A 27856-nucleotide genomic window follows, 5' to 3' on the forward strand; every position below is an offset into this window, starting at 1 on the left:
AACTATTATAGTTGAAATATATTTATCAGTATTCAACCAGGGGGACAATCTATATGTATCTTTGTTACTTTGTCTTTTATGCACATTTTTTTGTTTTGTTTTGATTTGTTTCTGTCTTTTTCCTCTCTTTTCTTTTTTGGATTTGGATTTGGAGCCCACTTCCACTACAGCATAATGTAAGAGTGCGTGTGCACCTAAAGATCCTATTTTTGAATAACATATTTTTGAATAAAAAGCAATTAAAAAGCTTAGTATTGCTATTATTATTTTCAATTTGAAAATAATGACTCATGAAGATGATCTCAATCTATCTCTTGTTGAACATATTATATTTTATCAAATATTGTGCTAATTAGGAGTCTGAATATGTCTAATTTACCTATAAAATAATTCCTACCAAGCTTATGTTCTTACTGCCTTTTAAATAAAGCTAAGACACCACCATCAACATTAAGCAAAGATATATCCATGGAAAAGCAACATGAAACAAAATATTCTAATAATATTTATACTATTTTAATAATTAAGGATTTTTACTGCATTTTGTTATTATGTAATATAGTTAGTCAGCAGGAAGCATTCTTAAAGCTCTTTTAAAAAACTTGTTGCCTTAATTCTGCAGGGAATTGCTGCTTATTTATAAATTTGCTCCTGTACCCTTTGACATCAAAATTTTATTTTAAAATGCGCTATACACTAATACTTTCTTTAAATTTGTATTTACATGAAGTGTAGATATAATCATTTACTAGTATTTCCAAATCCTTTTCAAGGTCGATTACAATGCAGTTGTGAAATGATCAAAACAATATTCAGTATCAAAACCCAATTTAGAAACAGGCTGTAATATGTTCAATAATTTGGAGAAAATAACAAAACAAGCACAAGAACACAATTGCCCTACATAAAATTACAATTTTGCATGCTAATACTGGACTAAACATAAAACATGCATTGTGACTGTACCAATGCTAAGCACTCACATAAGGAGAGTAGAGCTCCCCTGTATCAGTGATGCTTCTAGCCATATTGAACAGAATTTAAGGGCTTAAGACAGATATATTGTCAGTCGTTCTTGTTCCAGTTAACCTGAAAAACACAAAAGAGTTAAATTTTTTACACACTTACTTATAATTATTAAGAATTGAACCTACCGCATAACAAATTTTACTGAGATAAAGCTAGTATCACAGAGTTAACTATCATGACTTTAACCAATTTTTAAAAAATCACCTGTTTTCATGCCATTGCTTTATTAAACAACTCTAAGATTTTCTCTGCTTGAAATTAGATTGCAGTACATAAAAGGTATTCTTCCCCTTAATTGTCCGTTCCTAACTGGATCTGCATCCTAGGGCAACACTTACATTATTTCAAGGAAAAGCTAATTATGAGATCCTACTAATATATGAAATTACTTCATAATAGAAAATTAAAGTAAAGTAAGTAAAGAGAATACAGTATATCAGTTGTAAATAAAGTCAGTCAATCAAACAGGAAGCTGCAAGAAACCTGTTGGACATAACATTTTCTACAGAAGAAAGTATATTTACTGGATTTATAGTCCATTTTTCTGTTAACCAAGAAAGCACAAATATGACTTTAAAATATCCAGAGATACCTCCTTAATTTGACAGTTGCAAGATTCAACAGTATTCTAAGTATTTCTGACCAAAGACCTAAAAGATTTCATATAATAAATCCCAAAGACCTTAATGCAACATACTGTCTCTCTTGTCAGAAATCCTTTTTTTTTTTTGCCTCAAATGCACAATGTTTAAAAACTTTCAAAACTTCTCAGAAATCAGACATAAAGTTAATCTTTTTTTGTTAATAGAGCATCCTGCCAAATAGGCACAGTTTATATGTGATACAATCAGATTTTCTTTTTAAAATGTATTATTTATTCCCAGTTTTACATATTTCATAATGAAAATCTCTTTTGCCAATATTTTCATTTTGAAGTGTAGCCTAAGAAATATTTAATCGTTCCAAATCTGAAATCCATTATAAACAGTTTCCAACTTGTTTAACATTGTTAAAGGTACTAAAATCCCATTACCATACTCATTCTAATTATTGATCTTTCATCATTATTAAAACAAGTTTATCAATGATAGTGAGATTGCAATAATCGCCACTATAATTATAACTACTGTAAGGATAAATGAGAACTTTTATTTCTCATAAAGAGCAGGATTGATATATAAGAGGAAAGTTGGCCAATGGTAGCACTGGTCATCTAACTCTGCTTTTATCCCATTTTCTATCTTTGCAATGATGTTAATGCTAAAGTATTGTTATATATTTCTTTAAGCTTTAATAATAAACAGGGATTACATTCCACCTTTATTCAATCGTGTTATTTTAGTGTTACATGTTATTTTAGCTCTTGGAAAAAATGTATTGGCTCTCCGATACCCTTTCTATTTAGTTCTATCATGAACTAAGTAAGTAAGGCTATCATTTTGGATTAGAAAAGGTAGGTTTAGAGACAGAATGGCATTAGGAGTCTGTGTTCAAGTTCAGATTCGGTGTATACACAAGTACAATAAAATAGATTCCCTGACCATCTTATTCTAAACACACTGATGTTCTTAATGTAGTCTCACTGCATGGAGAACAATTACATTTCTTGTGTTCTCTCTCTCTCTCTCTCTCTCTCTCTCTCTCTCTCTCTCTCTCTCTCTCTCGTGTGTGTGTGTGTGTGTGTGTGTGTGTGAGAGAGAGAGAGAGAGGAGGAGGAGGAGAGAGAGGAGGAGGAGGAGAGAGAGGGAGAGAGAGGGAGGGGGAGGGAGGGAGGGAGAGGGAGAAAGGGAGAGGGAGAGAGAGGGAGGGAGAGGGAAGGAGGGAGAGGGAGAAAGAAGGAGAGAGGGAGAGAGAGGGAGGGGGAGAGAGAGAGAGAGAGAGATATTAGTAGAACGCTGTGCTGTTCGTTCTTTCATTGTTTCTTAGGGTTGAGGACAACCCCAAGGTGTAACAGCTTGAAAGGGAGCTTTTGTCAGTCTGGAAATAAATCAGGAAGAGTGAATGAAGACTTAGGCTATTAAGAAGTAATGCCTTCCTTGAGCTCTCCGCCTAAGGACTTTTTTATGCACTACTCAGCAGCAAGCAAATCCCTCATACAGGTTTAAAATGCTACCCTTTAAAGCTAATGGGAAGAGAGGGCAGTATTTATAACTGCTCTGGGAAAAGTAACTCTTGAGAGAATGCCTGCTAGCAGATTCTTATTGCATCAATTGTTCCATCAGGAAACTAGGCACACAAAATCCTGCCTGGAACAGAGGCTGGACTAGACCTCTGAGCTTCCTTCTATCACTTATGATTCTATGTAAAACCGTTGACATATGCTACTGGTTTATTATGATGCAATTTGGTATGGGAGAATGGGTTTTGTGTGACATAGGCTAGCCTCAGGATGCTTTTATTTTTCATTTGGCCAAGTCCATATTGTTTTGCTAGAATAATACGAAGTGTTTTGCCATCATATTCTTCCAAATTACTTATACGACTTTGCAATCTAATCTATTTTCCCATACAAGTATTAAACCAAACTCATACAATTATTAGGCAAAAAGCTTTCTTTTAATCTAGAAATCTTGGTGGAAATGGGAATGGCCTACGACTGCTAGAGATATCTTTCAACAAGCAGAATCTTACTCTTCATATACCCTACTCATATACACACTGACTCCAATTTAAATACAAGGTTGTTCATGATAAAACTCTCTTCTTTTTGTGTACTTCATTTTTCAAAAATCCTCCTCAAATTGCAGGTATTTTTCTTCTATCAACAAAAATATTAAATGAAGAATGTTCACCTGACTCCCATGTGAAACTACATACTTTCAATTAAGCACAACTTTGTCTTTTTTGCTTCAACAACACACATACACAATGAATAAAAAATACAAGGTAGTAGACTTACAACCACAACTGAGCCCAAAATTTCATTTCCTAAGTGAGACAGTTCTTAAGTGAATTTTGCCCCCTTTTATGATCTTTTTTGCTATAGTTGTTAAGTAATCCTTTGCAGTAGTTCTGCAAAGTTCTGCAGTAGAATCTGGCTTTCCCATTGACTTTGCGTGTCAGAAGATTGCAAAAGCTGATCACATGACTCCTGGATACTGTGACTGTCATAAATATGAGTCAGTTGGCAAGCATCTCAATTTTGATCATGTGACCATGGGAATGTTGCAACTATCATAAAGTGTGAAAAACTGTATTAAATCATTTTGGTCAGTCACTAAATGAAGTGTTGTAAATCAAGGATTACCTGTAGGGTACACATAAACTATCAGCTCCTGTTTTAAACACATTACCCCTTGATCATATGGAATAAAATTGGACAATCTTTCTATAACACTAACGTAGAGCCAATTCATAAATCAGTAATGAATGTATCTTGAATCCAGGACTAACTACAGGGGGGGACTCCAATGTTTGTGTTTGTGTGTGTGTATAATTTTCTCTTTAAAAAAATCTAACTTTAGGAATACAGTTCAGATTACAGAATATGGATTTGGGAAAGGCAATACGGCATAAAGATGCGACTAACCAGTACCTTAGTCCCTCTGCTTACTCTTTGCTTATTATACAGTATTGCACAGTTTATTATATACAGTATTGCACACTTTTTTCTAGATTACATCCTTCGGCGTACTTGGCGATCGAGTACGCCGAGGCGGACCTTTTCACCAACTGTAATCAGAGACCCGCCCGTGCACACTCGTGTCAGCCCCTGAAACGATGCTGACGACCGTCCTAAGACGAAGTCACCCCTTCGTTTTAGCAATACCACGGAAACGCCCAACGCTGATTTCGGGGTACTTTAGGCATCATCCCACAAGGGCTCTTTCGAAAAGCATTTCGGGGTTGCAGTCCCTGCTGTTAGGAAGCCAAACGAAAGCTCTGCCGGAGCTGCTTCGGGCATGCCACGTCCCTTAAAACTCGCCCAGCCGCGGCTTCCTCTTCCCATTCTGCCTCCCAGGGCTGCTGCTTCGCCCTGCCGCTTCCCGCCGTCCCCCAAGCCACCACGAAACGTCCTTTCTTATCTCTCTCTCTCAAAAAAAAAAGCTTTTACCAGTAACAACCACAAGCCCTGCGAAACCCCAAGGCAGAGGCTTCACCCGCAACTCCAAGCCGGCTCCCCTCATGCTGCGCCCGGGAAAGCGAAGCCACGGACAGCGCATGCGCCACTCCGGCCAAAAGAGGCCCGCTTCAACCACCCTGGAAAGCAACAACAGCGACGGTACAGCTGTCCGAGCCGCTTCCTACGTCAATCGAGGAGGAGATTCGCGAGACGGATTGAGGCCCCACGGCTACCGTAGCGTTCAATTTTAAGGTAGGAGGGCCTTACGACTGCGCAAGCGTGGAGCTCGAGGAATTATGAGTTCGTGGGGGACGCGCGCTTGTCGCCTGTTGCTTTTAAATCTGGCGGCAGTTGGTGCTGGCGTGGGCGACGGAGCGGGTGGGCTTTATATCCTTTCGTGAGTTTTGTGGGCTTTTTGCTGTCTTTCCTTCAGCAACGTAGATATTAAAAGCCTAGCTCGAAGCACGCTTAGGGAGGGAACGGTCGTCGGAACTCAGTGGGGCGATTTTTTTCTCTAAATAATCAGAGGTACGGTCGTCAGCACGCAAGTCTCACATGCAGTTGGCTAGTTTATGACTTAGATCAGGGGTGTCCAACCTTGGCAACTTTAAGCCTGGAGGACTTCAACTCTCAGAATTCCCCAGCCAGCTTTGCTGGCTGAGGAACTCTGGGAGTTGAAATCCACAAGTTCTTAAAGTTGCCAAGGTTGGAGAGCCCGATTTGGATGATTTATTGATTGATTATGTGCCATCAAGTCAGCGTATAATTCTCTGAGGTGCAAATGACAAGGGTCAAGTTACCCTACTTCAGACACATGTAAATACCCAGAACTTTGGGAAAAAGCTCTAATGTTGGGAAAGGTGGAAAAAAGAAGAGAGTGGACCAGCATTACGGTGGCAATGAGGCACCCATTGGGAAACTTCAACGAACCAGTGAGGGATCATGGAGAAAATTATGTGGTCACTAGGAGTCAAAAATGATTTGGTGGCACATAATCATTTGTGCCTCGAGTGAAAAGTCTGGTTTGATTTGTTCGATGATCCATTGATTTGTTTACTTGGCTGCCCATAGAATGTTGTCCAACACAAATGGCTCAAAAGCTTCAATACTCTTCTTATATTGCTTCTTCAACTTTCAAAATCAGAAACTGGAGGAGCTTATTTAACCAGCAGCTACAAAGGGCTATACAAACCTAAGCTTAGAGTTAGCTTGATCTTTTTTTCTTTCTGACCTATTTTTTTTCTACATCTAAAACCCTTCATAGTGGGTTTTAATGAACCCTTACTTCCAGTTGTTCTCCACATTACCTTCATACGCTTCCCATTCCTGATTTAACTTGTGACTCATCAGTGCTATGTAAGCATTGGCATTTTCCATCCTAAAAAATACCAGTAATCTATACTATTGTCCCTCTCATTCAGTCAACATGCTGTCTGTCAGAATGTAGATATTTGTTGTGTAAGGAAAAAGTGTGATGGCTTTAAAAAAACAAACTTTGTTATATCTATATCTTTTGACATCCCATAAAGGGTTCAAAAAGGATTATCTTTGCTTATCAGAGGGCTTTAAAACAGCCTGACCTGTTTATCAAACACTAGTGCATGTGTGGTTGGGAAAGAAGAAAATGAGTTTAGTCTTTATCAGCTTGCTTTTTAGCTTTCTGAGTTAAGTAGGGGCAAAAAATCCCTAAATAGGAAAAAGCAATATAAAAAAAGGATGGAAATATGTGGCACTTCAAAGATTTTTGGGCCAGAAAATTCCATATCCATGATCAATATCCGGTGATATATTCATTCTTTTATAGAAGAATAGAATAGAATTTTTTATTGGCCAAGTGTGATTGGACACACAAGGAATTATCTTGGTGCATATGCTCTCAGTGTACATAAAAGAAAAGATACCTTTATCAAGGTACAACACTTAAAACACTTAATGATAGTCATAGGGTATAAATAAGCAATCAATTTTATGTGTTATATCTGGGTATTGTATGTAAGTTTTAAAACTGTTTTCTAAAGAATGCTGTGGACACTGCCCTATCCAGATATTAGTTCATGGTTCTAGATCTTTATTTTGTTTACCATTAAAATAACTGGATTTTTAAAAGTTAAAAGTAGTTGAAAAAAAATCAAAATGGAAATGAAAATATTATAAATTGCCTTTTGTAGCAGCCATAGAGAATACAGAATTATATAACTTATTAGATTGGTTATTATAACATACTTTTGTCTCATGACTCATATATAGGTACACATACCTTTGTATTTCATATATTTTAATTAAGCATACTGTAATACGAATAAAATAAAATGTTCAGTAAATGTCTTGAGTTAATTATAATACTTTTTCTACTCGGATTTTATTTCTCACTTGTTGTTTCAGGATTCAGGCTATGAAGATTAACCAAAACACTGTCCTGCAGGGGAAGAGGGTAGCCCTAGTACCATACACGTCTGCTCATGTACCCAGGTATGCAATAAATAACTTAATTTGGGCAGGGGGGAGGGTGATGTTGATTTGAGAGCTCTGGCTTGAAAATATATTCATTTTACAAAGTTTATGTTTTCCATTCAAAGTGCCACAACAAATTCCCAAGATGTTCAGATTTGAAATACATGCACAAAATCATTGGGCACATAGAAAAAACATTATATTAATGTATTGTTGTTTAAAATCATGAGTATTTTTTGTCTGAAGAATAACTGGTGCAGCTATAAACCATATACAGTTGACTTATTTGCATATTTATTCAGATTCAAAACCAAACATGTTATTTGGAATGTTTGTTCACTTTGCATCTGTAAAAAGCTGCATATTTTCTGCAATTGACATGCAATCAAAGAAAAATATAAGTATAAATTAAGGAGTTTCAGATAGATGTAGCAAGCATACACACTCTGAATCATCTTATCCCCTTCAAATATAGATTGCTGTATAGGCCAAGTAAACTGTACTATAATCAGAGATGTTTACTCCAAATTAACATACATTTAAATTTCATCGTTGATCTTAAAATTTAGAGATTAGAATTGCAAGTAGTAAGAATGAGAATTCTAACATAGACATCTTACATGTTTACTATATGATGTTACAACAGATCTAAAAATCATTTCTGAATGGGGACCAGGCTTCCAACTATCAGAGGAAGATCCCATATTTTCGCTTTTGTGCAAGATTTTCACCACATGAAATCTCCCCCACCCCCTTTCTTGTAAAAGTGAATGGCAACTGAAGATCAAAAGGGACTTAACCCAGTTCTTATGAAATGAGCTCTGCATACTTGCTTAGTCTTTGTCTTAAATTGTACTACTTGCTAACTCTAGAGCATCAATAGGAAACCCAAGGATCATATGCCAGATTCAGCCATTAGCCCTGTTTTTTCCATAAGGTCATGCTGTGAAATCAACAAAATGCCAGTTTCTGTGATAAATGTTTTTTTTTTTTTATTCAAAAAGTTTTACAAAAATTTTTTTCCCCCTTTCCCCCCCTCCTCCCCCCTCCCTTCGCAAACCCCCCCCCCCGACTTCCCGGAACGAGCACAAGGTATAGTTAAAAATAAAACAAACATATGCTAAAAAATTTTCGTCCCAACTTAATTATACCCCTACAATCATCAATTCCTAACTTCCCCCAAAAGCAATCAAAAATAATACATCATAATCATTCAAAAACAGTCTGATAACTCTTAGTCTGATATCTACGTTGAATATAGTCAATCCATTTTTTCCATTCCTTTAAGTATCTTTCTTGCGTATTGTCTTTCAAAAAGGCTGATATCTTCGCCATCTCAGCCAAATTGGCAACTTTCAATATCCATTCTTCTAGTGTTGGTACTTCTTTTTTCTTCCAATATTGTCCTATTAGTAATCTTGCTGCAGTTATTAGATTTAAAATCAATTTAGTCTCAATTACTGTACAATCCGTAATAATTCCCAACAAGAAAAATTGCGGCAGGAACTTTATCTTCTTTTTCAAAACATTTTGTAATCTGTGATAAATGTTTATCGGGTATGGTTTTGGTGTTTTGTTTTGTTTTTTGTAAAAATAAAAAAGAAAAGGTACAGCGTTATATATTCAGTTTCTCTCATCTCATGATAGCTAGAAACCCACTTTCTAAGCATCAAGTACAGGTAGTCCTCAATTTACAAGCACAATTTAGCCCAAAATTTATGTTGTTAAGTGAGATAGTTAATTTTGCCTCATTTTATGACCTACCTTGTCACAGTTGTTCAGTAAAGCACTGCAGTTATTTTAAGTGAATCTGACTTCCCCGTTGACTTTGCTTGTCAGAAGGTTGCAAAAGGGGATCACATGACCCCGGGACACTGCAACAATCATGAATCAGTTGCCAAGTGTCTGAATTTTGATCACATAACCATGGGGATGCTACCACGGTTGTAATTGTAAAAAACTATCATAAGTCACTTTTTCAGTGCCATTGTAAATTTGAACGGTCACTAAATGAACTGTTATAAATCGAGGACTACCTGTAAATTCAACTTCTAACTGGAGGAAAGGGCTAGTGTGCAGAATTTGAGATGGCAGCTATTAATCTGAGTGGGGGTTATTAAAATGCCTATATGAGTTACATTGTATCACTAACACGAGTTCATCAAGAGGTGTACTTAACGCCATACCAGTTTATAGGGGATAATATTTTAAAGAAGCCTACTTACTTTTTCTCGATTTTCTGATTAGATACCATGAGTGGATGAAGTCGGAAGAACTACAGCATCTGACTGCATCTGAACCACTAAGCCTTGAACAGGAATATGAGATGCAGTGCAGCTGGCGGGAAGATGCAGATAGTGAGATTTCTGAATATTTGGGAAGACCTGAAAAGGGGTAGTCTACACATACGTTGGGTGGTTCATTTCACAAATGTTATTTATCTATGAAACTTAAATGCCACCATCTTGCCTAGGCAGCTTACAACCGATAAAAGCAACAAAATAAAATATTAAAACAATAAATATTGACACTAAAATTGACTTTAAAATAAACAAAGATGGCAAGGAAGGGAGCAAGATACACACAGAGAGGAGGTGGGGTCTCATTTCAGTCTGTTAACCACCTCGGTATGACACACCCCATGACAAGCCCCATAGGTAGTTCAAAGTGGCATTTTTAGACCATTACCATTAAATGTTAGTTTAAAATTTGCAATTTCGTAATTTTCAGTTATGGAAATGCTTTTTATTGTAACTCAATTCAATCATGATCAAACACAAAGGGATATTGTAATGTAATAGAAAATCTGATTTAAATGTTTATGTATATTATGGGCATTCTATTGTACTCAATGAATGGTTTCTGAAGGAATACAAATTAATTGGTGGTTCTAGTCTTTTCAGCTTTTTTTATACCCATCTACATCTTTTGCTTGGATTACCATTAGGAGACATATTAATATTGATTCCAGTTCTTCCAAAATGAGATGCTAGGGAAATTCTATTTTACCACAGCATTGTTAGTCAGCAGTATTAATCTGTGAACAGGCTTCTATCTTCCATGTTTAACATTTCCCTGAAATCCTTCAAGGAAGTAATCCTGAAGTTCCATGCAGTCATCATGAGAATCTGTTTACTATTTCTACATACCTACTTATTCCAGGATGGCCCTAGAATTTGTGTTTCAGGATTTGAAAGCACTTTTGGGTAAATGTAAGAGAACAAGACAATGTAGTTAAAGTTTGGAAAATCAAATGTTTTTATGGAGATCTACAATTCTTCATTTCGAACCTAGCAGTTCGAAAGCACATAAAAAATGCAAGTAGGAAAAATAGGGACCACCTTTGGTGGAAGGTAACAACGTTCTGTGTGCCTTTGGCACTTAGTCATACCCACCACGTGACCATGGAGACGTGTTAGGACAGCGCTGGCTCTTCGGCTTTGAAACGGAGATGAGCACTGTCCCCTAGAGTCGGAAACAACTAGCAAGTATGTGTGAGGGGGACTTTTACCTTTACCTTTACAATTCTTAAATGAGGTTGTACTCCTATCAAAAACCCAAATGTGCAACCTGATGGCATTCACGTTAGATATTTATAACAAAATATATATGGTGTTATGTATTTAGAAAGAGATCTCTTTCAAATTTTTGTGGTCAGTGAAATTGGAATCTGCAGGCTGGAAATGCTTTCTATAATATTGCACAATCGTGGAATGAATTGCCATTGGGAGTCTGTCAGTCTTTCTTTCGAAAAGTTGTATTTGGCTTTTTAACATTAGTTTATTAAGCTACAATGTCATCTTAAATTTTATTATTAAGACCAGATATTGTCTTTTACCTGATGTCAATTGGTTGCATTATTGTCAGCTTTGGAAGTCATACTAGGCCGGAAACTTCCATGCTGCCGCTTTTTCATATGTGGGAAAGTAGGAGGGGGGATTTAATAGAGGGTTTGTCTTTAGACATAATAGCATTCTTCCTGCTGATCAAGGTCAGGCCAGTCCTGCATCTGGAGAAGGAGTGGTCGGAGTGCTGTCTCGAGATGGGATGGTTGGCGATTGGAGCATGTGATCGTCTGAGGAGTCAGGAGATGGTCTTGAGGGTTTTGATATACTGAGGGAAAACCTGGACCTCTCAGATTCAGATTTTCCCAGATGTGCCAGTTTACCTATCCTAGTAAATAGAACTTTGAAAGATGTGTGCTTTGGAGTGGGAGGGGTTTTTCTGGAACGCTGACAATTATTTCAGAAAAATACTATAAATTGCCTTTAGAAGATATATATTTATGTAAAGTGAGAAATCTTTAATTCAGTTTTCTATGCCTGCAGAATGTGAAGTGGAGTGTGGTAAGACAGTAGAATAATGGCCAAAGCCAGGTAATATTGCTTCTAGTAATCATATATATTTACCTTGATTTTATATATTATGTTTCTTTCAGAAATTCATAATAATCTTTTTTGATTCTTCTTGTCTTACATTTCCCAGAATGCACATTTATAATACTTGATGCTGAAAAGTGGTCTAGCCAGAAAGCCACAGAAGAAGACTGTATGGTGGGAGATGTGAACTTGTTCCTTACCAATTCTGAAGATCCAACAGTGGGGGAGATAGAAATCATGATTGCAGGTCATCTAATTTGTTTCATATCTTCCAGTATTTATTTTATTATTCTATCATTTTTCTTCCAAGCAGAGCCAAGGAGATTTACATGACCCAAAAAACAAAAAGGAGATGAATCTTAAATGTAACAATCAAAGGCAATAGTGCTTAATAATAATAAAAAAATTAAAATCGGCTCTCATTTTTTAAAAATTAAAAAACTTAGATCACAGGCATGTTTAAAGGGAGTGTATTTTCGCAAATGCCTCAGCACACAAGGATATCTTCAACTATTTTATTGACCCAAATTCCTTTCAGGAGATAGTTTCATTATTTCACCACTGCCAATGAGAACGCTGTACTCCTGGCATCATAATTATAAACCAAACTCCTTGGGGCCTCCCAAATAAAACTTAGTTCAGAAGTTGGATCATATTGGTGGAAGAAATTCTTTCAAATACTCCTTTACAACTTGGAATAATCTTTAAGTTTATAGCAACGTGCCTTTCCATCTGAAACCTATCAGAATCAAACTAAGTATGTGTAGTCATTTATACAAGAGAGAAAGAGAGATACTTTTAGCAGGCCAGTGAAGGTTGTCTAGACAGTATTGTTAATGTTTTGAACCTAGATGATACATCTTGATGAACAGGGTTAGATTCAGCGTGAGAAAGCTTTCTCCTCCCACCTCCTTTTTTCTTTGCCAGTCTCATGCTTTCTAAAAATATATCTTGTGTAAAACCAAAACTTGTAAAATGTAGGAAGAATTATATAAACTTCCTAAAAAGAGACTTTGGCATCTGTTCCCTCTTTCAGAGCCCAGCTACCGTGGCAGAGGGTTTGGCAAGGAGGCCACTCTCATCATGATGTTTTATGGTAAGAATGCCTAACAGAATATGCAGAATCTGATTTTTAGTTGTTACAATGTGAGAGGAAAAGAATGAGCAAAGAAATTTAAGGAATTTGTACAGTCAAAAAGGATACCCAACGGAACAGATTTTCTGGCAGAGCATATTAACAGTAATGCAAAAGATTTAACGTTGGGAGAATGGGAAATTGTTTTCATATCACCTTTACTTCAGATCTGTGTGTGACTTCTGTTCAACTTCTTTGTGTCTTAAAAATGCCAAAGTATAATTCAATTGTTTTGAATTAGTGTAGTGTATTTACATTCCAGTAGATGTTGAATGTTAGCTTCAAATATTTTATGAATGAGTATCATTTATTTAGACTTAGACTTAGAATAACTTTATTGTCACTTTAAATGTACACTAATCGGCATACATTGAAATGAAATTTCATTGCATACAGCTCGCAAAGGATCACCACCTTCAATATACACTACATAAACATGACAATAAATAAATATATATATACCCTCTTATATTATATGACACAGAGAAACAGCATAGTTTAGTTTGAATGTATACATGTACATGGCGAGAAAAATGAATCTTCTGAGTTTACCAGACGGGAACAAAGCTGTTACAGAAACCTCCTCCCAGAGAGGAGCAATAGAAACAGACCGTAAAGTGCGTGTGTGGGGTCTCTAACAATGCTTTGAGCTCTAAGCACATAGCACATAAGCAGTATCCTGAATAATGGGAAACGGGCTTCCTATAATCTCAGCTGTCCTTACCACTTTCTGAATGGACTTTCTATCTGAGGCATTGCTGCCACCAAACAAAAAAAAGATGATGCTGTTTGTTAAAACGCTTTCAATTGTGCCTCTGAAAAGTGGCCAGGACAGAAGGCGAAAGATGTGCTCTCCTCATCCGATGCAGGGAATGCATACACTTCCACCTCTGCAGCTGCATCCTTGATACTGAGTGGAGTATGACTATGCTGGCTCTTTCTAAAATCTACAATGATCTCCTTTGTTTTATTAGCCTTTAGAACCAGGTTGCTTTTATTGCACCAGTTCACCAGAGCTTTCACCTCTTTGCTATAAGCATCTTCATTGTCATCCCGGATAAGACCCGCCACTGCTGTGTCATCCACATACTTCACAATTTGATTTAGCACAGCAGTCGTGGGTCATCAAGGTGAACAGTAGGGGACTCAAGACACAGCCCTGTGGGGAATCTGTACTCAAGGAGATAGAGTTGGAAACTTTTCTTCCAACTTGCACAAAATATTTATACTAAAAACAATAAAATTCAATGTCTTTAACAGTAGGAACATTGTAAGCATACCTTTAGTTAGCTAGCAGAACCAAATCAAATTACTTATCTGTATAAGATGGTACTGTTTCTAAGGACCCACTTAGAGATGCCACAAATTCAGCATAGGAATGTTTATGTGCAAAGTTTGTGTTCTACCATTAGTCTGTAATCATTCCTTTTCCAAGTAAAGCTCTATCTTCATTATTATCTTGGTCTATAGGAATTACGCATCTTGGAGTCACCACTTTTGAGGCAAAAATTAAATTGGAAAATGAAACCAGTATTGGCATGTTCAAAAAAATTCATTTTAAAGAGGTATAGTAACTAGAAGCTCTCCTACATGTATGTATGTTGAGTTGATATTAAAGTGTGTTTGTTTCAGCATTTAAAGATAACTTTATCTTCCATATTACCTAGGTGGGAATAAATAGTACCTTCCAAGAGGTGACACTGAAACTGATTATGGACGAACAGGAGAAACAGTGGCTTCTTGAGCAAACTAACGGAGTGATTGAAACAAAATACAGTGCCATGAAACTAAATCACAATTGCGACAGCTGAGAAGCTGTGCTCAATTTGTCTCAAATTTAGAAAGATTGCTTTTTATTGTCCAAAATTGGAAATTGTGTCCTGAATCCATGGCACTAGTTCTTGCTGAAGAAGAAAATGAAGTATGACCTCTGCCTTGTTATTGCCTTAGGTAGTTTTTGCTAAGGATATAAACATCTAGGATAGTTACAATAAACTGCCTCATTTTAGTGAGAAAAAAGAATTTTCAGCTGAAACTCAGCTTGAACTGAATTTGATCAACAGCTGCTGTCAAAATGATGTCCTGGACTTGTTTACTGTATAATTCAGTGCAAAAAGCAAGGTATGACTGAGCTGCATTTTGAGGCAAAGAACTCAAGGATGATGTTACAAATAGGTTGAGAGTGCTCTCACTATACCATTTATGATTAATCATCTGTGAGGATTGGGAGTTGGAAGCATCATGTTGTGTGGTCTATATGAGTCCAAGCAGTGGTGGCAACTGAGATAAGTGGGTCTGAACACTGCTTTGGAGTGTCCCAGGGTTCAACCTTTTAGAGAAATGCCAGCCTTGACTGACAAAGGCTTCAGACAGAACAGATATGCAATCTGGGGAGTCCTCATGGACTCACAACTGCTGAAAGAGCATGGTGGAAGCCAAAACCAAAGCAGCCTTTGCCTGGTTTCTGATGGCGTGTCAATTGCAGCCTTAAGTGGAACACTGAAGACAATCGCCTTTGACATCTCTTTCCCAGGCTACTGTTAGTCTGCTGACCCTGGGGCTGCCTTTGAAGACCACTATGCAGATCCAAAATGCAGAGACTTACAGTCTTATGTCATGACAGCATTGCTGTGGTATCTGTTCTATCATTGTGTTTCTGAGTGCAATTCAAGATGCCAACTGCTACCTTTACAATTTCATGTGGTCTGGTATCTTTCCCAGACTGATTCTAACTGCCCAATTTGGATAACAGAGAGCCCCTGCGAAGGGGTTCCCTCAACTGTGAGATGTGATAGGAGAAAATCTGTCAACAGTTTTGTCTTTGGGAGCTCCCTTCTTAAGGAACAGCCTACCTCAAGGTTACTTCAGAAAATTTTTAAAAACTCAATGATTCCAGTAGTCCTTTTGAGAAATTTTTGTGGAGTTTCCAACACCAAAATTGATTTTATTGTTCTATTATTTATTATTTAACATTACTTTGCTAGTATATTTATGTAACAGCTAGAATCTTTCAGGATTAAGGCAGTAGATAAAGCTCATACTAATAAAGAAATGCAGCAATAAAGGGGGTTTGGGTGTTAATGGGATACCATGATATGCTTATTGTTTTGTTTAGATTGGTTGGTTCCTCATCAGTTACGTATATTGCTATGTATTATATTCTGTTCTGTTTTTGCATTGTTTTTATCTGCTGTAAGTCACAGCAAATCACTAATGTGAATCGGGCAACCGTACAAATCCAAGAAATAAATATCTTTAAACCTTATATAATGAGTTTATTATATTGCATGTCATGTGTCCTTAAAATTGATTCTATTGTAGTGATAGTTGAATTAAGAGAGAGAATAAATGGAACTTAGATTGAAAAACCACCTGCACTCATTCAAAATATGGCAAACAGATGTTTTGTGACAAGCTATGCTTGCTTATGACAGAGAACCACAAGAAAATGGCTTATTAAAGGCCATGGGAAACAGTTTTAGATTAAGAATAAATATCTACTTATCATCAGATTTCTACATGTCCTTTATGTATAATTAGCAAATCAATCACTAGAGAGTAATAAAGTATAAGATATGTATGCATAGTTTGGCAGACTAAGTGAACAAGGGAAAACTTATTTTGGAAAAAAAAATTATTTCCACTGTAAAAGCAAAAAATCCCAAGTCTGCATTGACTTTAGTTTCTCCTTGAAGGCTGAGTTTAAAATAAAAAGAAAGGCAGTTTGTGTTTTGCAAATCCAGTTCCTTGCTTGTAGGTCATGCAACAACCTCTAGATTGCTGCAGTGTTATTTGTAAATCCCTGGAGCAGTCAGTATTCAAGTAGAGAATTCTTGCAGGATCCTCCAGATTCAAACACTAGCAACAAAACCACATTCTGGGGCCACGGAAATAAAATACTATTAGATAGTATTTTATATTGCTCTCGAGCAATATAAATCTTCATTAAAACAGTCATTTCCTTTCACTGAGGATAAAGCGCCTCTGTTAAGAATCCCTTTGGATCATCCTCAAGACTTCTGAGAATTTTCCATTGCATCTTTGCACTTCGAACTGACCACCCAAGCTGTTCTACAACTAGACTGTCACATACTGTCTATATTCAGGTGCCTGGAAAGCAGTGATTGAAAAGGTCCAGGAAGCTCGCACCAATGCCCGGCTCAAACGTATCAAGTCATATGAATGCAGATTACGTAGGGTAGCATAAACATACAAGTACAACTATATGAATAGTTGCAAGTATAAGTCATAAGCTAAACCTGGTAACTTCAGCATGGGATGTCAGCATTCTACAGTATAAGTGGCTCGCCAAATGGCAAAATATCAAGATTTTAACATAGATGGACTGACAACTGCCACTTTATTCAGTTAAAACATTTGTGTAGTCACCCACTCAGTGGTGAAATCCATTTTTTTTTACTACCGGTTCTGTGGGCATGGCTTGGTGGGTGTGGGAGGGGAAGGATACTGCAAAATCATTCTCACCCCACTCTAGGGGAAGGATATTGCAAAATCTCCATCCAATCCCACCCCACTCTGGGGCCAGCCAGAGGTGGTATCTCCAAACTACTCAAAATTTCTGCTACCGGTTCTCCAGAACCTGCTGCTGGATTTCACTCCTGCATTCCCCATTGTAACCAGAAAACTCAAGCTGAGTTTGGCCACCATAGTGGCTTTACTAGCTACTTTAAGATGCCTCTGATCTGGACCGTTGCAAATAGCACAGAAATCAGGGTCTGTTGACAATCTAAAGTGCAAATCTAGGCTGAGGAAGTTCTAGGCATGGGAGAAATTGGGATAAAAGTAGACAAAAGCGTTGTTTTTTCCAGCTGTCAAAATCAGGTGCTATTCTCTATTTAAACAAAGCAGTTAAAAGAGGAATGGTGATAGATGCAAGCATTTCGTATTGATTCGTCAGTACCAAACTTACAATAACATGGTTAAAAAAAGTGTTATAAGTTTGGTACTGATGAATCAATACGAAATGCTTGCATTTACCACCATTCATCTTTTAACTGCTTTGTTCAAATTGTTAAAGGGGACTAACTGCTATTTTCTATGGTGCATATGTAGGATTTCATGCATACAGAACACAGAGCTTTGCTTTTTCCCATGTTCTTTTATTCTTTCAAACCACCAAGACATCTTTAATAGCACAGGAGGTTCTAGCTCCCTTTGACTCGGCCCATTTGATCCACCTTTGGACTTTTTGTGTTGGAGTAGAGGCACTGTCACCAGTGTTGTCAAGGGTTGCTGAAAAGGTATTTGAATAGACCAGCCAATATGGATTTGTTCTAATAGAGCAATTAGACTAATTGCAGAAGCAAAAGGACTAGAATAGATCATTAACCCTGTGACCATAAATGTCCATTCTTAATCAAGATAATGCAAAATGATGACATGGGCATTGTGACACCAGAGCAGTCCTTCATTTGTTGTCTTGCATGTGAAGGACAGAATTTGCGTTGGGACATCATCAAGCATGTTTCATCACCTGCCCTTGTTGGCCCTGCCCAGACACCTATGCGTGTGATTAGGTATTAACAAACCTCTGTAAAATAGCTCCTCTGTCTTACTTGTTGACGTTGCCTGTTTCCAAGAAGACCTTTCTCGTGGCTCACGGTTACAGTAATTTCATGGAGCATCTCTTTAATGTTATCACGTATTAGTCAGCAACCTCATTTCCCATCGCCTCACTTTTCTATTAAGAAGGATAATCTCTGGCAGCAACAATACATAGTCAATCTCCAAAGATATGGAGATTCCACAGCACCATGATTCAATCATTCTTGTGCTGGGGGAGGCTTAAAAATCAAAGCAATTTAAAACCATTATTATGAGCTTTAGGTCAAAGACGCTACAATAAAAATGCACACTTATAGTTATTAACAAAACAAAAAGGTTGTTGTAAAATACAATAAGAATACATAAGAATAAATTAATATAGTGACAGTAATGCAGACAACAGTGGCAATCACCAGAATTTATGCTAAATTTCAATCGTTGGTAGGGCAACCATTAATTGTTTATTTGTGTAATAACATAAAACCAGGCAAATTTGGAAAAGATCTGTCAGGGTGCTGTTCAAATAGAAGTGACCAATAAGCCTTGTGCTCTCTACCAGGGCAGCTTTTTAAAATAAGATAGAGGGATGATTTCTGAGATGCCCTATAAAGAGAATACTGATGGAGCAGATCTCAGGCTTAGGGACCTGCAGAACCATGATGAAGCTACAGAGGCTTCAATATCACAATGGCATTCAACAGGTCAGCCCAGAACTGCTGAACTGCTATGAGAATGAACCCAGCCATTTCTGACATCTTGCACACAGGTTTTTTTTTACTGCTTTAAAAAAAACAACCACGAATATCCTGCAAGATGCCAAAACACTACTTAAAGTCTAGTAAAATGTAAACCTAGATACCAGCACGGGTAGGCTCCTGGGGGTTCGGCAGGGTTTGGGCGATCCTTTAACCAAGGATTGCTGGGGTTTGACAAACCCCCAAATGGCACCCCTGGCTGGCCCTGCCCACCCCACCCTGCCCCTCCCAGGAGTCTCCACGTGGCCTGTTCATCATTCCAGGTAAGTGCAGGGGGCACGCGGAGGGTCTGGGAGGGCAAAAAATGCGCCTTCTGGAAGTTCAGAAATAGGCCTGTTTCCGACCTCCAGAGGGCCTCCAGAGCCCATCTCCCGGAGGCTTGAGGAAAGCCTCTGGAGCCTGGGGAGGGTGAAAAACACCCCCTATCATGATGCAGGCAGCCAAGTAGGCCACACCCACCATGGCCACACCCACCCATCAACGGGGCAGCTAAAGGATCTGAAGCCCACCCCTGGATACCAGGAGATAAACTGGGAAACTGTGAGTTCTAGTACCACTTTGGGCACAAACTCAACTGGGTGACCATGGGGAGGCAGAGCCAATTTTTGCCTAGCAATTACAGCATCATGCTAAAAACCAGGAGATTTTTAATTCTATTATAGTTCTAGTCTCACCATGGTCACTCACTAGGTGACCTTGGGCCAATTCTTTCTCATCCCAGTTCACAGCCTTGAGTTCTTTATAAAAAAATAATAACAAGGATGGGATTTAAAATAAATAAAACAAATAAAACAAGCAAAGAAATTAACCACTTCCAAAACTCTTTTCCAGGAAAACTGCAGGGACTTGTCCAGACATTTGCCAGGATTCAAAAACGGACTCCAAGACATCGAGGAACAAAGCAAAACAAAAATTATATCCTTTTCTCCTCCCTTTTGTTTTTATTTGTTTTTAGACTTTCCCCCCCTTTCCATCTGCTTTTAGGAGAGAGGAAACAGCATTTTCCCTTAAACTCCCTCTCTCCATAATTTCATGCAGCTGCAGGCTAATTTTAGATGCTCTCAGCCTAATTATAAAAAGTGTTTTTAGAAGCAATCAATTTGAGTTCTTGGAAGGAGGGGGGAAACCGGAAAAAGGTCTCCAAAAGACAAAAAAATGGGTTATTTCAGAGAGAAAGAGAAATGTCAACAAGAGAAAAGGAGGGGAGAAAATGCTTGGCTCCCTGCTTTGTTTTGCCTCCCCCAGTACATGACCCTTCTCCTCAAGAGCCATCCCCAAGGAAATCATAGGAGGGGGGTGGAATGTTCATCTGTTTTATGAGAATACTGATTATGAGTGTTAAGTTCTGGAAGTAACGAGGCTGGAGACCAGGGTAGTGACAACAGCTCTTTAATATAGGGTGAACCCAGCAACAGCCTGGGGGGAAAAACCTCTCCTTTTATACAGTTCTGCTGGAGGCTTCGTCCAATCAGCAACGTGCTGATTTCCCGCTCAAATATTTAAAGGTACAAACATGAATACATAACACTCCTCCCCTCCCAGAAAACACTATGCCTCTATTTACATTTTATTTACATGTCCTTATTCGACGTAGTCACGCAAATAACCTGGGCGTCTCCTAGTTCTTTCAGACCTGCGCGGTTCAGTTCTGGGTGGTGTTTTGAGCTGGTCGGAGGGGCTGTTTTCTCCTCCCAGCTCTTTCTCTAGGCCAACGGGCCCTGGATTATATGGAGACTCTTTTCTTGGCCATCCGCCTTGGATTACTTTTGTGATTTTCCCTGCCGATTCCCTCGGGAACCTGATGGCGTCGCTGGACCTCCGGGACCTCAGCTAAGTCTTGCGCCTCCGGGTTATGGTCAGCTGTGGGTTCAAATAAGGATTGGTCACTATCTGTCTCGTTTGGTTCGGGTTGCTCTGTTATTCGTTTCCTTATCTGATCTATGTGGCGCCTCCATACTCGGTTGTCTTGTAACTCGACCAAGTATGACTTTGGACCGGTCGCTTTTATGATTTGCCCTGCGAGCCAACTTGGGCCGTCCCCATAGTTGCGGGCCCACACTCTGTCACCTATACCCATTCCTCTCGTTTTTTCTATTTCCCCCTGGTAACCCTCTGGTGTGTAATGGGGATTCAAACGGTCAAGTGGGCACCGGAGCTTCCGACCCATCAAGAGTTCGGCTGGGCTTCTGCCTGTAGCAGTGCTTGGGGTTCTGTGCTGGATGGCCAGAAAGAAATCTACCTTTGTTTTGCCAGTCACCTGGCTTGAGCCTGGACAATGCCTCCTTAGCGCCCGGACGGAACGCTCTGCAAGGCCATTCGACGCAGGGTGGAAGGGCGCAGAGAGGGCATGTCGGATGCCCTCCTCTGCCAAGTATTCCTCAAACTGGGCTGCCGTGAATTGCGGGCCATTGTCGGACACCAGAGTGTCAGGCAACCCGTGGGTTGCGAATAGGTGGCGAGGGCTGCGATTACTGCCTCGGCCGTAGTGGATTTCATAAGTATGATTTCTAACCATTTAGAGAATGCGTCGACAACCACTAGGAAGGTTTGGCCGTGGAAGGGCCAGCAAAATCAATGTGGATTCTTGACCAGGGCCCTTGGGGTTTTCCCATTCCTGACTGGGGCCGTTGGTGGTAGAGGTCTGGACTCTTGGCAAGCCTGGCATTTCCTACCCTCTCAGCAATTTCTGAATCCATGAGTGGCCACCACACATAGCTTCTTGCTAGCCCCTTCATCCTTACGATCCCTGGGTGACCTCGTGGAGGAGGTCCAATACCTTTCCCTTAATTTATCCGGAATTACCACACGATCACCCCATAACAGGCACCCCTTGAGCCGAGAGCTCATCACGCTTTTAACAAATTCCTTAAACCTTTCGCCCGGCGCAGTGGCCACCCTCTTGTACCCAACCGAGTACAGTCCTTATCACAATGTCCCGGTATGATGCCCGAGCCACCTCCTTAGATGTGACTGGGCCAGAGTCCAAAGAGTCAATCAGCAGGACAGGCGTCCCGGGTGGGGTCTTCGATCGCCTCTGGTAGTGGGCATCTGCTTAAAGCGTCCGCATGCCCCACTTCTTTTCCTGGTCGATGCTGCAGCTTGTACGAATAAGCGGCTAAGAAAATAGTCCATCGAGTCAATCGTGGCGAAAGTGCCACAGGCGTTGGGCGTCTCCTAGTTCTTTCAGACCTCGCGGTTCAGTTCTGGGTGGTGTTTTGAGCTGGTCGGAGGGGCTGTTTTCTCCTCCCAGCTCTTTCTCTAGGCCAACGGGCCCTGGATTATTGCAGACTCTTTTCTTGGCCATCCGGCCTTGGATTACTTTTTGTGATTTTCCTGCCGATTCCCTCGGGAACCTGATGGCGTCGCTGGACCTCCGGGACCTCAGCTAAGTCTTGCGCCTCCCGGGTTATGGTCAGCTGTGGGTTCAAATAAGGATTGGTCACTATCTGTCTCGTTTGGTTCGGTTTGCTCTGTTATTCGTTTCCTTATCTGATCTATGTGGCGCCTCCATACTCGGTTGTCTTGTAACTCGACCAAGTATGACTTTGGACCGGTCGCTTTTATGATTTGCCCTGCGAGCCAACTTGGGCCGTCCCCATAGTTCGGGCCCACACTCTGTCGCCTATACCCATTCCTCTCGTTTTTCTATTTCCCCTTGTAACCCTCTGGTGTGTAATGGGATTCAAACGGTCAAGTGGGCACCGGAGTTTCCGTCCCATCAAGAGTTCGGCTGGGCTTCTGCCTGTAGCAGTGCTTGGGGTTCTGTGCTGAATGGCCAGAAAGAAATCTATCTTTGTTTTGCCAGTCACCTGGCTTGAGCCTGGACAATGCCTCCTTAGCGCTCCGGACGGAACGCTCTGCAAGGCCATTCGACGCAGGGTGGAAAGGCGCAGAGAGGGCATGTCGGATGCCCTCCTCTGCCAGGTATTCTTCAAACTGGGCTGCCGTGAATTGCGGGCCATTGTCGGACACCAGAGTGTCAGGCAACCCGTGGGTTGCGAATAGGTGGCGCAGGGCTGCGATTACTGCCTCGGCCGTAGTGGATTTCATAAGTACGATTTCTAACCATTTAGAGAATGCGTCGACAACCACTAGGAAGGTTTGGCCGTGGAAGGGCCCAGCAAAATCAATGTGGATTCTTGACCAGGGGCCTTGGGGTTTTTCCCATTCCTGACTGGGGCCGTTGGTGGTAGAGGTCTGGACTCTTGGCAAGCCTGGCATTTCCCTACCCTCTCAGCAATTTCTGAATCCATGAGTGGCCACCACACATAGCTTCTTGCTAGCCCCTTCATCCTTACGATCCCTGGGTGACCCTCGTGGAGGAGGTCCAATACCTTTTCCCTTAATTTATCCGGAATCACCACACGATCACCCCATAACAGGCACCCCTTGAGCCGAGAGCTCATCACGCTTTTAACAAATTCCTTAAACCTTTCGCCCGGCGCAGTGGCCACCCTCTTGTACCCAACCGAGTACAGTCCTTATCACAATGTCCCGGTATGATGCCGAGCCACCTCCTTAGATGTGACTGGGCCAGAGTCCAAAGAGTCAATCAGCAGGACAGGCGTCCCGGGTGGGGTCTTGATCGCCCTGGTAGTGGGCATCTGCTTAATGCGTCCGCATGCCCCACTTCTTTTCCTGGTCGATGCTGCAGCTTGTAAGAGTAAGCGGCTAAGAAAATAGTCCATCGGGTCAATCGTGGCGAAAGTGCCACAGGCGGTGGGCGGGCGCCAGCCAGTATTCCTAACAGCGGTCTGTGGTCAGTCACAATTTCAAAATCCGCCCAAATACATATTCGTGGAATTTTTCACCCTGACACAATGGCTAGTGCTTCTTTATCTAACTGACTATAGTTCCTTTCTGGGAGGACATTGTTCTAGAGTAGAAGGCTATAGGGGCTTCTGTGCCGTTTGGAAGTCTGTGGCTGAGCACAGCCCCACCCCGTAAGGGAGGCATCGCAAACCAGCACTAGGGCAATGAGTTATGATATTGGATGAGCAGGCTATCACTTGAGAGCAGGTTTTTACTGTTTCAAAAGCCCTATTTTCCGACTTTCCCCAAGACCAAACAGTATTTTTCCTAGAAGTTTGTGCAGCGGTTCAGCAACGGTCGCTTTGTTTTTAAAAAGACCGCGTAAAATTCACTAATCCCAGGAATGCCTGCAGCTCTGCTTTGTTTTTGGGCGCTGGAGCCTTTCTGATTGCCTTGACCTTGCTCTCAGTGGGGTGAATTCCTTTCTTGTCTATGCGGTAGCCCAAGAATTCGGCGGATTCGACCCCTATCTGGCATTTGTTTTCTTTTACTTTTAGTCCGGCTGCCCGGGAAATGCCCAGAACCTTTCTTAATCGCTCCCCAGTTCCTCCATGTTTTCCGCTGATATTAAGACATCATCAAGTAGGGAACTACCCCTGGGAGCCCTTGCAGGAGTCGTTCCATTAAGTTTTGGAACAGCCCCGGTGCCACACTCACCCCAAATTGTAATCGGGTGCACTTGAAGGCACCCCTGTGAGTTACAATCGTTTGGGCTTCGGCTGTGTTGGCGTCTACGGGCAGTTGTTGGTAGGCTTGGGCCAAGTCTAACTTTGCAAAGACCTGCCCTTGCCCCAAAGAGTGCAGCAAGTGTTGCACCACGGGAACTGGGTAAGCGCTTTTCTGTAAGGCTTTCTTAAGCATCGCCTTGTAGTCAGCACAAATTCTAATTGACCCATCTGGTTTTATTGGGGTGACGATTGGCGTCTCCCACTTTGCGTGATCGACTGGTATCAAAATTCCCTGATTTATGAGCTTGTCTAGCTCCTTGTCAATTTTTGGCTTAAGGGCAAAAGGGACTCTCCTCGCCTTTAGCCTAATGGGAGCTACCTGGGGGTCTAAGTTGAAGGAAATAGGGGTCCCCTTGTACTTGCCCAGGCAGTCCTTGAAGACATCTTCGAACTCGTTAAAGAGAATGTCTTTCAGGTTACAGTCACTTCTGTAGATGCCAGTCACTCCCATGCCCAGGGCACGAAACCAGTCTAGTCCCAACAGACTGGGCAGGGTCCCTTCGACGATCGTGATGGGCAGGGTCTTCTTGTGAGGTCCGTACTCGACGCGGACGGAGGTGGTCCCTCGAACAGGGATTCGATTTCCCTGGTAATCGTGGACCCGTAACCGTTGGGATTGCAGGTGGCGCTTCGCGACTGAAGGCAGTGACTTCACCAAAGTGTCCCAGGACATGATGGTGATGGCTGACCCGGTGTCCACTTCGAGTCGGCACCTTACTCCCTCTATTTTAGGTTTGGTGAAGATCTTCTTCTCCACTCGGGTTGAGGCGCGGCCTATAACTACAGTCGTTTGGTTCGAATTCGCGCCTTTCTTATTTGAGCCAATCGCGGGGCGCCTTTCCCGTCCCGCGCTCTGATTGGCCGATTTGAATTTTCGGCGGAGGGTTGGGGAGCTCGACAGACTTGAGCTAGGTGCCCCTTCTTTCCACACCGCCGACATGTTGCGTCCTTAAACTTGCAGCGTTGGCGCTGGTGTTGACCTCCGCAGCTTCCGCATTCGTCTCGGTCCTCTTTGTCGCGCTTTTCGGTTCGGCAGACCCCTTCCTCATCCTCACCGTCACCGTCGGATTCGGTCTGAATCTCCTCCTGGTGCACTGGAGCCGGCTTTGTGCTCGCCTTTGGTGGGGGAGGCCTTTGCAGTGTCTCCGCCGCTTGGGTGGACATTTCATGTGCTCTGGCTTCGTCCAGAGCGTTGGCCAGCGTTAGGTTGCTCTTTGCTAGCAGCCGGCGCCGCAAACGGATGTCTTTGACCCCTCGGATGAGTTGCTCGAGCAGCACCTCGTCTAGGTCTCGGTATCCGCAGTCCTTGGACGCTTTCCTTAGGGCGGCCATGTAGTCACCAATGGACTCGCCCTCCATCTGCCTTCGCTCTCCAAATTCAAACCGCCGCACGTATTTGGACGGTGTGGGTGCGAAGTGGTTCTTTAATAGGGTTTGCAGAGTTGGCCACGATACCGATTGTATCGGCGTTGGCTCTGCCAGGGCTTCCGCAATATCGATGACCTCCGGACCACAGTGGCTTAAGAAATAAGCCCTTTTGCGGTTATCTGGAACTCCCTGCAGTTCGTTGGCTTCTAGAAAGCTTTCGAAACGGGTCATATACGTTCCCCATTTCTCTCTGGCTGGGTCAAACGGTGCGGGCGGAGTGTAACTGGCCATCTCCGCGGTTTCTGCCCTGGTTTGCTGGGTTCGGTTCTATCGTGCTTCAGCTCGGTTCTGGTTCTCCTTAGCCTCGAGATCCCACCTTCGTCGCCAATGTTAAGTTCTGGAAGTAACGAGGCTGGAGACCAGGGTAGTGACAACAGCTCTTTAATATAGGGTGAACCCAGCAACAGGCTGGGGGAAAAACCTCTCCTTTTATACAGTTCTGCTGGAGGCTTCGTCCAATCAGCAACGTGCTGATTTCCCGCTCAAATATTTAAAGGTACAAACATGAATACATAACAATGAGGAAGAAAAACAGATTTGTGTAATCAACAAACTTCTCTCAAACTACTGCTCTCTCAAAGCAATACCTTTTCACATTAATCTGCCTTAAGGGACTTCCAATTTTTATTATTGAAGGATTAATGACAGTTTGATTATTTATGGAGTTGTTATATCCCTTCTCACATCTAAATAGGAATACTATCTTCTGATGGGAGGGCTTCTTTCATTATTACGGTGCAAGACATTTGATTAAATTTAATAATCAGAACGGTGCTCAAAATCAGGCTGATCTCCAACAGAACTATTTTAGCCAGAGTGATACAGTATGAATAACACTGTTTCCCAAAGTTGGCAACGTTAAGATGTGTGGACTTTAATGCTGGCTGGAGAATTCTGGATATTGAAATACATCTTAATAATGCACATCTTAAAGTCGCCAACTTTGGAAAATATCGGTGTAATAAGTCGCCAACCAATAGCCTGACTGCAGGATTTTGACAGGCTAAAGATTCTGAAAAAGACTTGAAAAAACCATCAATCCAGTTATCTAATGGTGAAAAGCAGAATGAATAACTTATTAACTCTGAATTTGCCTAACAGCCTTGCAATTAACAGTGCAAACATTTGAATCATTTGGGGGTGGATCATTGCTCAACTATAGTTTTCTGGTAAAATTATAAATGAGTTGAGACAGGGTTTTTCAAATCTGGTAATATTACTAAAGCAGCAACACTGTTAATTACTGAAGCTAATTGGCTCTTCCTTAAAAATTTAGAGGAAAGAAGGATACATTTTACATGTGCAATTGTTTAATGTGTAGCCATGTTTCTACAGAAATAGTGTGGTAAAGCATTACTGTCTTTCTTTCTATAGTTCTCATTTAGCTTTTAGTCCTTTTTTGTTTGATTCTTTATCAGCTTGTTTTACCCAATGTTCTACTGTGTTTCTCTGAAAATAGGACATGTCCCGAAAATAAGGCCAAGCCTGATTTTTGGGATGGATGTAAATAT

The 27856-nt window shown here is 40.9% G+C and overlaps 2 protein-coding genes across 7 annotated transcripts in view; one reads left to right on the forward strand and one right to left on the reverse strand.

Annotated features, from left to right (window-relative positions):
• TMEM104 (transmembrane protein 104) overlaps positions 1-5281 on the reverse strand; it is an 82160-nt gene extending 76879 nt beyond the window's left edge. The window contains exons 1-2 of one of the 2 annotated variants that reach the window (XM_058167623.1): positions 5130-5281; positions 984-1089 (exon numbers count right to left, since the gene is read on the reverse strand). In XM_058167623.1, coding sequence (XP_058023606.1) covers positions 984-1028 — 45 coding nt within the window. In that variant the 5' untranslated portion in view covers positions 1029-1089; positions 5130-5281. Of the gene's footprint in view, positions 1-983; positions 1090-5083 lie in introns of both variants that reach the window. The other variant, XM_058167622.1, reaches the window with a different exon arrangement.
• Positions 5214-16299, forward strand: NAT9 (N-acetyltransferase 9 (putative)). 5 transcript variants are annotated; one of them, XM_058167628.1, is made up of 7 exons: positions 5214-5344; positions 7475-7561; positions 9791-9900; positions 12029-12169; positions 12959-13018; positions 14528-14622; positions 14725-16299. In XM_058167628.1, exons 2-7 carry the CDS (start codon positions 7485-7487, stop codon positions 14866-14868), a joined length of 627 nt encoding a protein of 208 aa, XP_058023611.1. In that variant the 5' UTR covers positions 5214-5344; positions 7475-7484; the 3' UTR covers positions 14869-16299. The 5 variants fall into 5 exon arrangements, with proteins under 5 accessions (XP_058023611.1, XP_058023610.1, XP_058023612.1 ...); XM_058167627.1 differs by lacking the exon at positions 5214-5344 and adding an exon at positions 5364-5620; XM_058167629.1 differs by lacking the exon at positions 5214-5344 and adding an exon at positions 5378-5470.
• The last annotated feature ends 11557 nt before the right edge of the window (positions 16300-27856 follow it).

This window comes from Ahaetulla prasina, chromosome 2 (genome assembly GCF_028640845.1).
Source record: "Ahaetulla prasina isolate Xishuangbanna chromosome 2, ASM2864084v1, whole genome shotgun sequence".
NCBI lineage: Eukaryota > Metazoa > Chordata > Lepidosauria > Squamata > Colubridae > Ahaetulla > Ahaetulla prasina.

What these genes read in the sequence shown, in the direction of transcription:
- NAT9 (XM_058167624.1), top strand. Translation starts at nt 6,963, where the DNA reads ATGCTCTCAGTGTACATAAAAGAAAAGATACCTTTATCAAG. An exon ending in GAAAAGATACCTTTATCAAG is followed by an intron (nt 7,004 to 7,474) that starts GTACAACACTTA and finishes TTGTTGTTTCAG; the next exon opens with GATTCAGGCTATGAAGATTA. An exon ending in GATAGAAATCATGATTGCAG is followed by an intron (nt 12,170 to 12,958) that starts GTCATCTAATTT and finishes TCCCTCTTTCAG; the next exon opens with AGCCCAGCTACCGTGGCAGA.